The sequence below is a fragment of the Bufo gargarizans genome, chromosome 2, assembly GCF_014858855.1.
Source record: "Bufo gargarizans isolate SCDJY-AF-19 chromosome 2, ASM1485885v1, whole genome shotgun sequence".
In the NCBI taxonomy this organism is placed as follows: Eukaryota; Metazoa; Chordata; class Amphibia; order Anura; family Bufonidae; genus Bufo; species Bufo gargarizans.
In genome coordinates, this window is record NC_058081.1 from 134,016,748 (window position 1) to 134,033,263 (window position 16,516).

Below are 16,516 nucleotides of genomic sequence, written 5' to 3' on the forward strand. Positions count from 1 at the left end.
CAGTCTTTTTGCCCGGATAAGAGCCGGGTGCGTTGCGGGAAAATGCACGATTTTCCCGCACGAGTGCAAAACATTGTCATGCGTTGCACTCTCGTGAGAAAAATCGCGCATGTTTGGTACCCAAACCCGAACTTCTTCACAGAAGTTCGGGCTTGGGATTGATGTTCTGAAGATTGTATTATTTTCCCTTATAACATGGTTATAAGGGAAAATAATAGCATTCTGAATACAGAATGCATAGTAAAACAGCGCTAGAGGGGTTAAAAAAAATTAAAAAAAATTTAACTCACCTTAGTCCACTTGATCGCGAAGCTGGCATCTCCTTGTGTCTCCTCTGCTGCTGAACAGGACCTGGGGTGAGCTGCTCCATTAAATAGAGGTTAAGGACCTGTGATGACGTCACTCCGGTCATCACATGGTACGTCACATGATCTTTTACCATGGTGATTCACCATGGTAAAAGACCATGTGATGAACGGAGTGATGTCATCGAAGGTCCTTAACCGATATTTAATGGAGCAGCTCACCCCAGGTCCTGTTCAGCCGCTCAGCGCAGAGGAGACACAAGGAGATGCCAGCTTCGCGATCAAGTGGACTAAGGTGAGTTAAATTATTTTTTATTTTATTTTTAACCCCTCTAGCGCTGTTTTACTATGCATTCTGTATTCAGAATGCTATTTTCCCTTATAACCATGTTATAAGGGAAAATAATAATGATCGGGTCTCCATCCCGATCGTCTCCTAGCAACCGTGCGTGCAAATCGCACCGCATCCGTACTTGCTTGCGGATGCTATGCGATTTTCACGCTTCCCATTCACTTCTATGGGGCCTGCGTTGCGTGAAAATCGGACAATATAGAGCATGCTGCGATTTTCACTCAACGCACAAGTGATGCGTGAAAATCACCGCTCATGTGCACAGCCCCATAGAAATGAATGGGTCAGGATTCAGTGCGGGTGCAATACGTTCACCGCACGCATCGCACCCGCAAGGAAAACTCGCCCGTGTGAAAGGGGCCTTGGAGTTCTGGAATGTACTAAATAGAACGGACAGCATTATGTCAGTGTTATACAATACATTCCAGAATTCTAAGGATTACATAGTATCATAAATCAATATAATGCTATGCAATCCTATGTAGGTCAGGACAGGAGCTCTCTCAGACACATGCTGCAAGTTCAACACACTGAACTCACTCGTGTGAAACCAGCCTTAGTGCTCATGCACACAGCCGTTGTTCGGCCGTGCCTGTATTGGCACATGGGTCTGCAATCCGGAAGGTCGGTGCGGAATGGAAGAACGGAACTCCATGGAAGCACTATGGAGTGTTCTATTCTTTTGTAGTGTGGACGGATCATGGACCCATCAGAGTTGAATAGGCCTGGATCCGTCGCGGCAGCCGCACAGATGCCGCCTGTGCATTGGGGACCGCAAATTGTGGCCCACAATGCACGGAACAGCCGAACAATGGCAGTGTGAATGAGCCCTTACAGTGGGAAGATTTTTCACAAAATGCCAATTTCCTGCTGAAGCACCCTAATGCTGGGGGCCCACCGACTCCCTAGTATGGAGTTGTATGGCCAAAATGTGCCGAGTTATTCTTCCCTACAAGTAAGGCTCCATTGACACGTCAATAATAATGGGTCCACATCTTGCGGAACGGGTGCGGACCCATTCATTCTCTATGGAGACGGAATGGATGCGGACAGCACACAGTGTGCTGTCTGCATCCGCATTTCTGGAGCGCGCCGCCGATCTTCCGGTCCGTGGCTCCGGAAAAAAAATAGAACATGTCCTATTCTTGTTCGCAACTGCGGACAAGAATAGGCATTTCTATGGGGGTGCATTTTGGATCCACAATTTGCAGATCCGCAATGCACTATGGACGTGTGAATGGACCCTAATACATGTGCATGAGGCCTTACACTGGTCTACAAACCATTCAGTCGGTGATTACAGGAGCCAATGTTTGTCTGACTAATTATTCAGAATTACAAATTCTATATAGTAACAGAGGTCACATCCAGTAAAATTACATAAGAATAACCAACATAAATTCTGGGTATTAACTCGCAACATAAAAGGTACAGTAAAAGTAAAATACTGAAATACCATGGACATTAGACTTCCAATGCTGTTGCACCAGGGGCTGGAGGAGCAGCATTGTGGTACATAACAGTGCACTTTAAAATACTGAACTGGTCACAAAACACAACACTTATTACAGCGCTGACAAATATCTCACACTTAGGTTGCCCTCTAATTAGTCGGTGCGGTTAATTTCAGAATTAGGATTTAATGAAGTAGTGACAAGTCCCAAAGTAGCAGCCTGATCGTGTGTTGTGTTATATGGCATCTGCTCCAAACCGGCCATAGTCCGGGGAGCTTCCCCCCCTGCACTGACAATTACAGAGGAAATGGCGACTGAACGATAACTTGCTGCACAACGTTGCTGTTATCAACTCCTCTCTTGTTCAGTTGTTGCACCCGAGAAGCTCTGTCCGCAGCGTGATCCGCTCATGCCAGGACTGGGGAAGAATACGCACGTAGCGGGCTGAGAAGGGGGGACTGAAGAGGTTCCTTTTGTGAGAGTAGTTGTCAGTGTTCCCAAGAAACACCTGTTAAAAGCCAAACAATAAAATCAGGAACTTGTGTTATTATATGAAAGGGTGTCACAGATTACACCAGAAACATTCAGGTACTCCTAAAATGGCCACCAGCAACCTGTCCTAGAGGGGCTTGAGAAGGACTGGATTGCTCCACTTTCAGAGCTGACTAGGAGGGGTTGAGGGTACTTGGTGAACTTCCCTATCAGGCTGCTCATCCATGATGGCCTATCATAGGCAGGATCACATCATTACCTGTGTAGTGTGCCCCCCACACTCCCCAGGCAGCTCTGCAAGTCGGTGAATCCAGTCCTGTTCACATTCTAGGGCAGGTTGCTGGGGGCAATTTTAAATCACTTAGAGAACCCCTTTAAGAACCACTCTGGGTACTTGCCTAGTCCATGTGTCCGCCCACATGCTTGTGAAGACATTACTGCATTACAGAACTGCTTAAAGAGGTATTAGAAAAAAATGGTGGGGTTCTTCCAAAAACAGCACCCCCTGTCCACAGGATGTGTGCAGTACTGCAACTCTGACCCATTGACTTTGAAGGAGCTCAGCTGCAATACCAAACACAACCCATGGACAGGAGTTGTGCTTTTCCAAGATTGTATAAATGTAGCCACGTACAGTTGTGTTCAAAATAATAGCAGTGTATTTAAAAAAGTGAATAAAGCTCAAAATCCTTCTAATAGCTTTTATTTCCTTACACAAATGCATTGGGAACACTACACATTCTATTCCAAATCAAAACATGAAGAAAAATATATCAAATTTGTTTTTGTTTTTTAGAAAAGTGAATATTAGACTGTTAAAAAAATAGCAGTGTTTGTATTCTTCTTTACAAACTCAAACATTCACTATATAAACTGAAAAATGTTTGAAGATTTTGCTTTCCTTTGAATCACTTAACTAATATTTAGTTGTATAACCGCTGTTTCTGAGAACTGCTGTACATCTGTGTTGCATGGAGTCAACCAACTTCTGTTACCTGTGAACAGGTATTCCAGCCCAGGATGATTGGGCTACATTCCACAGATCTTCTCTACTTCTTGGTTTTGCTTCAGAAACTGCATTTTTGATGTCACCCCACAAGTTTTCTATTGGAATAAGATCCAGGGATTGGGCTGACCACTCCATAATGTCAATCTTGTTGGCCTGGAACCAAGATGTTGCACATTTACTGGTGTGTTTGGGGTCAGTGTCTTGGACACCGATTTCCAGGGCATTTCCTCTTCAGCATAAGGCAGCATGGCCTCTTCAAGTATTCTGTTGTATTCAAATTGATCCATGATCCCTGGTATGTGATAAATAGGCCCAACACCGTAGTATGAGAAACATCCCCATATCATGATGCTTGCACCACCATGCTTCACTGTCTTCAGTGTACTGTGGCTTGAATTCAGTGTTTGGGGGTCATCTGACAAACTGTTCTTTTTTGGGTCTAGTGGCCGGAGACAATCTTACTTTCATCAGTCCACAAAATGTCTTTAGGCCAGTCAATGTGCTCTTTGGCAAATTGTAACCTCTTCAGCACATGTCTTTTTTTCAACAGTGGGACTTTGCGGAGGCTTCTTGCAGATAGATTAGCTTCACATAGGCGTCTTCTAATTGTAACAGTACTCACAGGTAACTTAAGACCTTCTTCGATCTTCCTGGAGCTGATTGTTGGCTGTGTCCTTGCCATTTTGGCTATTTTTCTATCCATTTGAATGGTAGTTTTTGGCTTTCTTCCACATCTTTCAGGTTTTTGTTGCCATTTTAAAGCATTTGCGATCATTTTAGCTGAGCAGCCTATCATTTTCTGCGCTTCTTTATATATGTTTTCCCCTCTCCAAATCACCTTTTTAATCAAGGTACGCTGTTCTTCTGAACAATGTCTGGAACAACCATTTTCCTCAGAATTTCAGAGAGAAATGCACTGTAACCAGCATGTACAACATTTGCTGCCTTCCTTCCTTAAAGGGAACCTGTCACCGGGATTTTGTGTATAGAGCTGAGGACATGGGCTGCTAGATGGCCACTAGCACATTCGCAATACCCAGTCCCCATAGCTCTGTGTGCTATTATTGTGTTAAAAAAAAAAAAAAAAAAAAAAAGAAAGATTTGATACATATGCAAATTAACCCGAGATGAGTCCTGTCCCTGACTAATCTCACATACAGGACTCATCTCAGGTTCATTTGCATATGTCTCAAATATTTTTTTTTTTTCTTTTTCACACAATAAAAGCACACAGAGCTATACGGACTGGGTATTGCGGATGTGCTAGCAGCCATCTAGCAACCCATGTCCTCAGCTCTATACCCAAAATCCCGTTGACAGGTTCCATTTAAATAAGGGCAATACTGATGACTACCTCAGCTAATCTAACTATGTAATTACTCGCAACTTGTATAAAAGACATCTCCACCACAGCAGCATGTAAAGTGGGTTAACGTAAGGGACTGCAAGAAGAAAATACCTTGTCTGTTTTGGTCCTGCTGTCCTGATATACAATCCATGTCGAGCCATTGTCACTGTAGGCTATTTTATATGCTTCCACATACTGAATATTTCCAAAGTCTTTTGCGCCCTGTGTGATAATTCCTGTGATCTTCTTAGGAACTCCAAGGTCAATCTAGTTATGGGTAGCAAACAGAGGGAGAGATCAGGAGACATACGTATTAAGTGCTCATTATCATGAGATTGATAATCCAAAAATAGAGGCGGCATTCCAAAGATAAAGGGGTTGTCTCACGAAAAATATTCTACAGTTTTCTGAACACTTTTGTGATTGCATGTAAATATAAATTCTGTATAGCCACTGAGTTATTCAATAAAATGCATCTGTATAGCGCCACATAATTTCTTTGACCGGTTCATTAACCCCTTAACGCAAAACGCTGTGCATGTATGGCAGGGGATGCACTGCCAGAATCTATTCCGCCGTGCACGTAGGGCTGATCGGGCAGGTGCAGGAGCTGTCCCTGGTAGCCCCTGCTGTATCCGCCGACATCGCCATTTACAGCGATGCTGGCGGATTACCCCCTTCTATGCCGCGGTCAGCACTGACCGCGACATAGAAGTGGTTTGCGGCGGGCGAAGGAGCGCATTGGTTCCCCGCGCTGCTGTGGCGGGGACCCAATGTGTGACAAGGCAGCCTGATGGACCTGCCTTCTACGGGTGCCCAGGAGATCCAGCCTCAGGCTGCGTCTCCTAGGCAATCTGGTAGTGTATTACTCTGTGTAATACACAAACAGGCAATGCATTACAATATAGATGTATTGGAATGCATTGCATAGGGGATCAGACCCACGAAAGTTGAAGTTGAAGTGAAGTGGGACAGAAATAAAAAGTTTCAAGTAAAAAAATTAAAAAAAGTGTTTTAAAATAAATAAATAAAAAGTTTCAAGTAAAAAAAGGAAAAAATAAGAAAAAACACACATTAGGTATCGCCGCGTCCGTAACGACCGGCTCTATAAATATAGCACGTGATCCACCCCGTCCGATAGACACCATAACATTTTTTTTTTTTAAATAGTGTCAAAAAAAGCCATTTTTGTCACCTCACATCACTAAAAGTGCAACACCAAGCGATCAAAAAGGTGTATGCCCCCAAAATAGTAACAATCTAACAGTCACCTCATCCAACAAAAAATGAGCCCCTAAGACAATTGCCCAAAAAATAAAAAAAACTATGGCTCTCAGAATATGGAAACACTAAAAAAATAAATTTTTTCAAAAATGCTTTATTATGTAAAACTGAAAACAACAAAAAAAAGTTGTCATATTTGTTATTGTCGCGTCCGTAACAACCTGCTCTATAAAAATAGCTCATGATCTAACCTGTCAGATGAATGTTGTAAATAACAAAAAATTGTGCAAAAACAGCTATTTTTTTGTTACTTTGCCTCACAAAAAGTGTAATACAGAGCAACCAAAAATCATCTGTACCCTAAAATAGTACCAACAAAACTGCCACCTTATCCCATAGTTTCCAAAATAGGGTAACTTTTTTGGCGTTTCTACTCTTGGGGTGCATCAGGGGGGTCTGCAAATGTGACATGGCAAGTTAAAATTATCCCAATTAAATCTGCCCTCCAAAAACCATATGGTGTTCCTTTCCTTCTGCGCCCTGCAGTGTGCCTGTACAGCAGTTTACAACCACATATGGGGCGTTTCTGTAAAATACAGAATCATGGCAATAAATATTAAGTTTAGTTTGGCTGTTAATCCTGGCTTTGTTAGCGGGAAAAAAAAAAGATTAAAATAGAAAAGCTGCCCAAAAAAATAATTTTAAATTCTGAAATTTCATATCCATTTTCAATTACTTCTTATGGAACACCTAAAAGGTTAACATAGTTTGTAAAATCAGTTTTGAATACCTTGAGGGATGTAGTTTCTACAAATGGGGTCACTTTTTTGGAGTTTCTACTCTAGGGCTGCATCAGGGTGGTTTCAAATGGGACATGGTTTAAAAAAAAAAAAAAAAAAACTGGCAAGTTAAAAATGATCCCAGTGAAATCTGCCTTCCAAAAACCATATGGCGTTCCTTTCCTTTTGTGTCCTGCCGTGTGGCCATACAGCAGTTTACATCCACATATGGGGTGTTTCTGTAAACTACAGAATTAGGGCAATAAATATTGAGTTTGGTTTGGCTGTTAACCCTTGCTTTGTTAGCAGGAAAAAAAAAAAAATTAAAATGGAAAATCTGCCAAAAAAGTGAAATTCTGAAATTTCATCTCCATTTTCCATTAATTCTTGTGGAACACCTAAAAGGGTTAACGTTTGTAAAATCAGTCTTTAAATACCTTGAGGGGTGTAGTTTCTAAAATGGTCCTTAAAAAGTGGGTTTTGGAAATTTTCTGAAAAATTTCAAGATTTGCTTCTAAACTTCTAAGCCTTCTAGCTTCCCCAAAAAATAAAATATCATTCCCAAAATGATCCAAACATGAAGTAGACATATGGGAAATGTAAAGTAAAGTAATAACCATTATATGATGTATCACTATCTGTTTTAAAAAGCAGAGAAATTGAAATTTGGGTAAATTTGGTATTTTTGGGGAACCCTGCTGATCAGCAGATTTGACAAGATAGCGGTAGCTCTGCAGCCTTCTTGTTGCTTTCCCTAGGTCAGCAACGACACATCCGTGTGTCAAGTGGCCTAGGCGAAGCTCAGCCCCATAAAAGTGAATGGGGCTGAGCTGCAATACCAAGCTCAGCCGCTATACATACAATGTGCTTGGTGAGCATCAAGAAGGCAGCGGTACTCACAGGAGCACCTGTGCCTTCTCAAACAGCTGATCGCCAGGGGTCCTGGGTGTCAGACCCCACTGATCAGATACCGATTACCTATCCATTAGTATTTAAGTCTCAGAAAACCCTTTTATGTGGAGATGGGTGGCAGACCCACCCTATTCAACATTGCAGACTCTCTCTCTCTCTCTCGCTCTTAATAAAATCACAGAAAACGCAAAATGGCAATAACTATCAGGTTAGAAAAAAAAAATATGGAGTCTCATAAAAAGAGCATGGAGAGATCCAGTTATTCCAGAAAGCCAAGAAAAAAAGCAAGGCCCCAGACTGTATGACAACCATCCGAATGGCAGAGATAACATCTGTTTTCAAGCTGAAACAGCACTTGGAACATCAGAGTGCTCACTTATTTACCCAAGACCGCCGTCAGCCACGGAAAGGATATCAAAGGCTCGCTCCATCATCACTTTTATTTCTCACCGACTTCAGTTACGTCCACCCCCCATATAAACGCCATTATTTATGGTCACGCTGGTGGCGGTGCCTGACTTCTCAGCAATAATCGGCTCTCTTGATGTTCTTAAACTAAAATAACAAACTTTCCTCTTCCATTGGACTGGAACGCTCATGTATGGGGTGAACACATGAAGCTTCACAGGGCTGCAGAGAGCGACAACAGCTTACAGCTGGCGTGATGTAACCACTGTCTGCAGCAGACAGTGTCAGTGTAAACTGCCTGGTGCTGACAGCTGCTCTAACGTATGTAATGTGTAATACATAGACTGATTAGACAATATGCATCCTGTTTAGACAGGACGGCCAGAGGTACAGACTGTTCCCATGGACATAGTAAGAAACAGCCGCTCTACAGCGAGCGAATTTCCGCTTATGAAATTCGTTCACACTTCGTTTGGTGCTAAAAGGTGAATTGCGTTATGGATTCCGTTACCACGGACCATAACGCAATTCTATGACGGCATGCATAACGGAACGCCTTTAGAGGCATAGACTACTATTATGACGGAATGAATATACATTCCATCATAGAAATGCGTTATGGTCCGTGGTAACGGAATCCATAACGCAATTCACCTTTTAGCACCGAACGAAGTGTGAACGAATTTCAAAATATGAAATTCGCTCATCTCTACTCCCAATGGTAGAACTGGAAGAGGTGTCTTGGTTGTGTAATATCTGAACCTAAACTTTACGATTTCCAAGTAGTACTCTGCAATTCAGCCAGTGTGGCTGTACGGTATATGCCACTTCTAGAGAAAATGGAAGGCGAACCGAAGGAAAGCGAATGAATTTCACTAGGATATTCCATCACTTAATAATTAATGGAGGTCTGACCTTTGGGTCCCACTAATTCTGTGTACGAAGGGGTCACAATGTGTAGTGGAATGGCAGCACATGTCCATGTAACTGAATGGGGCCAGCTGCAGTGCCCTGGTTCACGGTGTGCTTTCTGGCGGCCGCATTGAAATGAATGGGTCCATATCCGATCCGCAAAAAATGCAGACCATAAATACAGTCATGTGAATGGGGTCTTATACAGACGATAACTTATTGAAGAATTACATATTACAGAGACAAAATACTAGAAGTAATCACATAACCAGCATGAGGAGCACATACCTGGAGCCATTCTGACTGATTATTCTCGGCAGCAGTCCAGGCATTGGTTTTCCCAATCTTGTCCAGGCGGGCATAGTGTGGGTGCCAGGTAAACGCATCAATCCCCCAAGTCTTGAAGACACTGGATGCTGTTATTTGCTTATCAGAAATCAGATGGGATTTCAATCCGAGTGGGTCTGAGCAACCTACCATGTTGAAATACACTGTAACACAACGGTTTATAAAAGGGTGGGAAAAGAGGGGTGCTCAGAATTACAAGCTCAGTGCAAGCGTGATGTCTGAAGCAACAGCATTGCGACCCGTGGTTTGTAGTCACATGTTGGCGTCATGTCGAGTCTGCGTCATGTCTTATGGAAAGACTGCGGCAAAAGACCGACACAAACGGTGAAACATATATAGTACACTCAGAGTTATGTATAGCTAGCGGGAACATAAACACCCTAAAATGACCAGGATTCCAGGATCCTGAGATGGGACATTAGCCATTTCTTCATGGGTCCCACGGATGGCAAGTAATAAATGGGTCCTACACGGCATCATCATGCACAGCCCCGGAACTGGCAGCCATCTGGTCCTCATCAAATGGTGATGACCCCAGGTGAGTGGGATTTCTGTCTGTGTGGTCGCCGCCATGTCACATATGGCAATCACCAAAGAAGGCAAGAACCCATCACCCAGCTGGCGAGCTCTGTACTTCAATCTACAAGAGTATGAGAGCCTCCCTGGCCACAGACACGAGATGACAGCTATGTGGTGGTGGCAAAGACGAGCTGCCTTCAGACATCTCCCATGGTACATATCTTGGGGGGGAAGAGGAGGAGAGCTCATCTGCATACAAATAATGTAGTACATTACTCTAAAGCCTCATTCACACGTCAGTGATTTCCATAAGTGATTGGGAGCCAAAACCAGGGTTGGACTTGGAGCCTCCGCAGACATAAGGGAAAGATCTGCTCCTGTTCTGGGTTTAGAGCCGCCCCTGGTTTTGGCTCACAGTCACTGATGGAAATCACTGACCGAACACTGACTGTGTGAATGAGGCATAAGAGGCTCCTACGTGAACACAGCTTCCATCCAAGAACAGGACCAAATCTCCACCCTCTGAATCACCAAACCATAGGCTAGAAATAGCAGTGCGATTTCTCAATACGTTTCCCCGTAACAACATAACACTGAGATGACTCATCGGCTTCTAGGAGCTTGTTTATGGCTGAAACTCCCTGCGGTGCAGTGCCACTATATGCCATTAGGCGGAGACACTGATAGAAACAACTAGAAGATAACGCACTCATGGCTGATGCTCTGTTCTAGAGAAGACACTGAAGAAAAGGAAACGTAAAGAGGATTCTAGACGTACATGTATTACTACTTTAAAAGGGGCTCTATGAAGATGACACTTTGTATGGACTTCAGTTGATCACCATGGGTCCAGATCTTCTAACCCCCAGTGATCAGCCGCTCCTGCATTTAGTCTTACATACATAGGAGGGTCTCTCCTTTCTGGCTTATAGAAGGGGGTCCTATCCAGGGGGCCCCTCTATCATATCAGCAGTTATTCTGGATGATCTGACATCTGTTTACATATGGTCACACAGACATATTAAGCAAGCAAAAGGTTTTTAGCACTCTCTACAACATTTCTAACAATCCAAATCTACATAAAAAACTGAAGGATTGAAATAATAATACTAATACATCATGGCATTATAAAATATTAGCTATGTCAGCCAGCGGTTTATCACACCGTGCGGTCAGCAAGAGGTGGGACTCGCACCACGGCTTGCATTCACTTCTATGGGGCTGATGGCTAATTTCGGCAGCCCCATAGAAAAGAATGGAGGGCGGCTGCACATACTTGGTGCGCCCTCCTTCACTTTACCGGCTGAGTTTACGAGATATGTGCAGGTCCCAGAGGTGGGACCTGCACCTATCAGACAATGGGGGCATAGCCTAGCGTTATGCCCCCATTGTCTGAGATGGGAAAATCCCTTTAAATAGGACCTGTCACCTCTCCTGATTTTTTTTAGTAATTACTTGCATGTCCCATGTAATAACAATTCTGGAGCATCTATTCTTATGACTATGCTGTGCCATTCCATCATTATTCCTACTAGAAGTTATAAATGAATTACTAGTAGTTTGCAGTGAAGGTCCAGATGGTTGCTACCAGTTTATGGGTGCTGCAGTCTGCCACTAACAGCACTGATTAGATAGTGTCAAACTGTCCATCTCGACCATCACTGCAAAGTCAGAACTTCTAGCAGGAATAAGTAAGGGATGACACATCATAAGAATAGATGCTCCAGAGTTATTATATGGCAAAATGCAAGCAGTCAGGAAAGGCGACATGTGCTCTTATATAAAGAAATAAAAATACATGTATAGATTCAGTGTTCTATGTAGATTTAAAAACAAAGTTATAGAAAATGTTTAAATGTGCAGTTTTCTTCAATATCTGTACATGTGCTCAGTTATTATCAAAACCAGTTATCAGCCACGGTGACAGAAGGTTAGAGAAGCAGAAAACATGAAAAAAGGTCAACTAAACAAAAAAATAAACAAAATTACCACTCATTTCGCAGCCAAAAAGTTCAAAACGCAGGGTGCAGGCTCTGTGACAGGTCACGGGGTAGACCCGGACGTACTGTGCTGTGATTGGGGGACTGAATATATTGGCCTTTCTGCCATCATTGTCAAGGTTTCCATGGAAAATCTGAAGGGATAACACAAAGTATGGCGTTAGCGAAGATTCCAAGTCAGGTTTCAGAGTATTTCCACCCAATGAGAACAAGACGCTTGGTGGCTTTTTGTTTCTGGCAATAATTTTAGACACATCCAAGAGTGTTGTTTTTTTTTTTTTTTTTTTTTGGGTGAATTGTACTTTTAGTGGCACCATTTTGGAGTACATATTAACATTTTATTAAAACTTGTTTTACAGTGATTTAGGTATATTTTACATTTCTGCCATTGTTTTGTGCACTCAAAATTCAGCCAATCAGCTGTACGAAGAGACAGTAGTGAGCGTTGCAGCCTCTTCCTAGGACAGCGATGTCATGTTTATAAGTCCAATTCAAGTGAAAAGGCCTGGCCTGCAATACCAAGCACAGCCTCTATACCAGTGATGGCGAACCTTTTATAGACCGAGTGCCCAAACTGTAACCCAAAACCCACTTATTTATCACGAAGTGCCAACATGGCTATTTAACCGGAATGCTGCAGTCCAGTCTATCTTCCACATACTTTATCATTTAGCTATAATAGCCTGCCTACATTCAGTGTGCTGCCTGTGCTGTCCATAGTGCGCCCTATGCTGATGAATGGCAGGAAAAGTCTAAGGCATATTGGTACACCATAGACTTTTTCCAGGGCACAGGTGCCCCCAGAGAGGGCTCTGAGTGCCGCCTCTGGCACCCGTGCCATAGGTTCGCCACCACTGCTCTATACAATAGATGGCAGTGCTTATAAGCTCATTAAACACCTGGAAAATCTCTAACATCTATATTTTTGAAATTTCTTCGGTTGTTCTTGGGGACAAATTAAAATAATATCTTTATTATATGGGTTCTGGCTAATAGTGATGGTAACTTTTTTTTATATTTTTTAAACCATTAACTTTAACTGTTTTTAAACTTTCATTATTACCACTAGGGACATGGCTTTTATATTTATAATGCTGGAACACTTTGCATGCCAATGCATTATAGCTTATCACAGTACCAACTATTAGGCTATTTAATAGACATACAGTTATGTTGGGCCCCTGGCTGCATCATTTAATAGTGACTTGAGTTGACAGGGAGCCATCTCCACCTAACTGCATAGAAACTGCAGTAACTATTGCCCGCAGCATCCAGGGAGCTAAGCGGCCGGCATCAGAGTAATCTCCGGTCCATGCCGTTACAGCAAGCACCAGTGCAGGGCTCCGCGGCACACCATGTGAGGTCTGTTCAGTTCCTGCCACCACGGTAGGAACTAATGGTGTGGCCGACAGGGGCTGAACAGACTATATATGCTGCGATGATACAGCGCTCTGGACCAAACCAAAAGAAAATCTCATGCGTAGAAACACACATGAGACTTTCTATAAAGCATAACATTGCCTGTACAGGAGTCTATGACGCTTGTACAGGACTTATTGCGACCTCTGGTGACCCCCTTTCACTCACAGAAGATAAAACTTCTACAGGGAGTGCAGAATTATTAGGCAAGTTGTATTTTTGAGGATTCATTTTATTATTGAACAACCATGTTCTCAATGAACCCAAAAAACTCATTAATATCAAAGCTGAATATTTTTGGAAGTAGTTTTTAGTTTGTTTTTAGTTTTAGCTATTTTAGGGGGATATCTGTGTGTGCAGGTGACTATTACTGTGCATAATTATTAGGCAACTTAACAAAAAACAAATATATACCCATTTCAATTATTTATTTTTACCAGTGAAACCAATATAACATCTCAACATTCACAAATATACATTTCTGACATTCAAAAACAAAACAAAAACAAATCAGTGACCAATATAGCCACCTTTCTTTGCAAGGACACTCAAAAGCCTGCCATCCATGGATTCTGTCAGTGTCTTGATCTGTTCACCATCAATATTGCGTGCAGCAGCAACCACAGCCTCCCAGACACTGTTCAGAGAGGTGTACTGTTTTCCCTCCTTGTAAATCTCACATTTGATGATGGACCACAGGTTCTCAATGGGGTTCAGATCAGGTGAACAAGGAGGCCATGTCATTAGATTTTCTTCTTTTATACCCTTTCTTGCCAGCCACGCTGTGGAGTACTTGGACGCGTGTGATGGAGCATTGTCCTGCATGAAAATCATGTTTTTCTTGAAGGATGCAGACTTCTTCCTGTACCACTGCTTGAAGAAGGTGTCTTCCAGAAACTGGCAGTAGGACTGGGAGTTGAGCTTGACTCCATCCTCAACCCGAAAAGGCCCCACAAGCTCATCTTTGATGATACCAGCCCAAACCAGTACTCCACCTCCACCTTGCTGGCGTCTGAGTCGTAATGGAGCTCTTTGCCCTTTACCGATCGAGCCACGGGCCCATCCATCTGGCCCATCAAGACTCACTCTCATTTCATCAGTCCATAAAACCTTTGAAAAATCAGTCTTGAGATATTTCTTGGCCCAGTCTTGACGTTTCAGCTTGTGTGTCTTGTTCAGTGGTGGTCGTCTTTCAGCCTTTCTTACCTTGGCCATGTCTCTGAGTATTGCACACATTGTGCTTTTGGGAACTCCAGTGATGTTGCAGCTCTGAAATATGGCCAAACTGGTGGCAAGTGGCATCTTGGCAGCTGCACGCTTGACTTTTCTCAGTTCATGGGCAGTTATTTTGCGCCCTGGTTTTTCCACACGCTTCTTGCGACCCTGTTGACTATTTTGAATGAAACGCTTGATTGTTCGATGATCACGCTTCAGAAGCTTTGCAATTTTAAGAGTGCTGCATCCCTCTGCAAGATATCTCACTATTTTTGACTTTTCTGAGCCTGTCAAGTCCTTCTTTTGACCCATTTTGCCAAAGGAAAGGAAGTTGCCTAATAATTATGCACACCTGATATAGGGTGTTGATGTCATTAGACCACACCCCTTCTCATTACAGAGATGCACATCACCTAATATGCTTAATTGGTAGTAGGCTTTCGAGCCTATACAGCTTGGAGTAAGACAACATGCATAAAGAGAATGATGTGGTCAAAATACTCATTTGCGTAATAATTCTGCACTCCATGTATTACTTGAATTTGCAGTTTTATGCTGCAGACTTTAATCCGATTCAGCAAATCCTACTATGTATTCACATAAGGCCTCATGCACACGACAGTTGTTTTTCTCGGCCTCCGTTCCGTTTTTTTTGCGGATAGGATGGGGAACCATTAATTTCAATGGGTCAGCAAAAAAAATGCTGATAGTTCATCCGTTTGTGTTCCGCGTCCGTTTCCCTTCAGCAAAAAAAATAGTGCATGTCCTACTTTTTTTCACATTTGCGGAAAAGGATAGGCATTTATTACAAGGGATCTGTGGAAAAAAACGGATCCTCAAAAAAAAAACGGATGGCGCATCCTTTTTTTAGGCGGACACACTTTTTGCGGACGCAAAAAACAACCGTCGTGGGCAAGAGGCCTAAGGCAACAGAAAAAAAAAAAAAAGACATTTTCAAGGGAAAGCTAGAAACTGCAAGCATCTGATAGAAAGCAACAATATTCACAGCGCCCACCTTGTCTTTGTTCTGTCCTTCAGCTTTGTAAAAGGTGAAGTCATGTCCATCCACACTGTATGCCACCTTAAATTCCTTGAGGTACTCTGCCTTACCCACGCGACTGGCACCTTGAGTGATGATCCCAGATACCCTCAGCTGTCTTAACAGGTTAACCTGTAGAAGGATGGTAATACAACATGTGTAAGTAGGGCATGTGTATACATTATATGGGAGCCTATGTCTTATATAGCACCCCTCGTGAAAAGCATAGCTGGCTACAATTTTATATACAGTAACATAAAAAGGTATACTGATGTACAACAGCATGACAGAGCACAATGACCCATGTTAGGTTAAGGCGTTTTGAGGAGTGGTGTTCAAGTGGCAGCACGCCTATATAAACACCGGGACATTTGGCGGTATAGCTCAGTTAAGGGTGGAGGCATTTTCTTTGGGATGTAATGGAGATGTAGTATATGAAATAAGTCTATCGGCCAGCATAGTTGTTCTTGGACAGAAAGATTTCTTAAAGTCCTTAAAGAAGGATTGGCAAACCTTTTCATCACTGTGTGCTCAAATTTGTGATTATTTTTCACAGAAATTCTCTTGGCAAGTGTCGAAAAAAAGAAGAAAAAAGAGAAAATAAAAACAAAAGTAAAAAAAGAAGAAAAAAAAAGGAAAAAGAAAAGAAAATAAGAAAAAGAAATAAAGAAAAAAAAAAGGCTGCGTCCGGCCGCCTGTGCACATTGCCTGCCTGTACTCACTGCAACAGTCCCCTCCTCGTTCCTACTTTACCTGGACCCAAGAATTGGCACTCATAAGC

General features: G+C 42.6%; 1 protein-coding gene across 2 annotated transcripts in view; it reads right to left on the reverse strand.

The window, feature by feature from the left end:
• Positions 1-1,805: 1,805 nt before the first annotated feature.
• MFGE8 (milk fat globule EGF and factor V/VIII domain containing) overlaps positions 1,806-16,516 on the reverse strand; it is a 56,964-nt gene continuing 42,253 nt past the window's right edge. Inside the window, exons 6-10 of one of the 2 annotated variants that reach the window (XM_044279472.1) lie at positions 15,712-15,867; positions 12,052-12,196; positions 9,484-9,668; positions 5,072-5,227; positions 1,806-2,619 (exon numbers count right to left, since the gene is read on the reverse strand). In XM_044279472.1, coding sequence (XP_044135407.1) covers positions 2,476-2,619; positions 5,072-5,227; positions 9,484-9,668; positions 12,052-12,196; positions 15,712-15,867 — 786 coding nt within the window. In that variant the 3' untranslated portion in view covers positions 1,806-2,475. Of the gene's footprint in view, positions 2,620-5,071; positions 5,228-9,483; positions 9,687-12,051; positions 12,197-15,711; positions 15,868-16,516 lie in introns of both variants that reach the window. The other variant, XM_044279471.1, reaches the window with a different exon arrangement.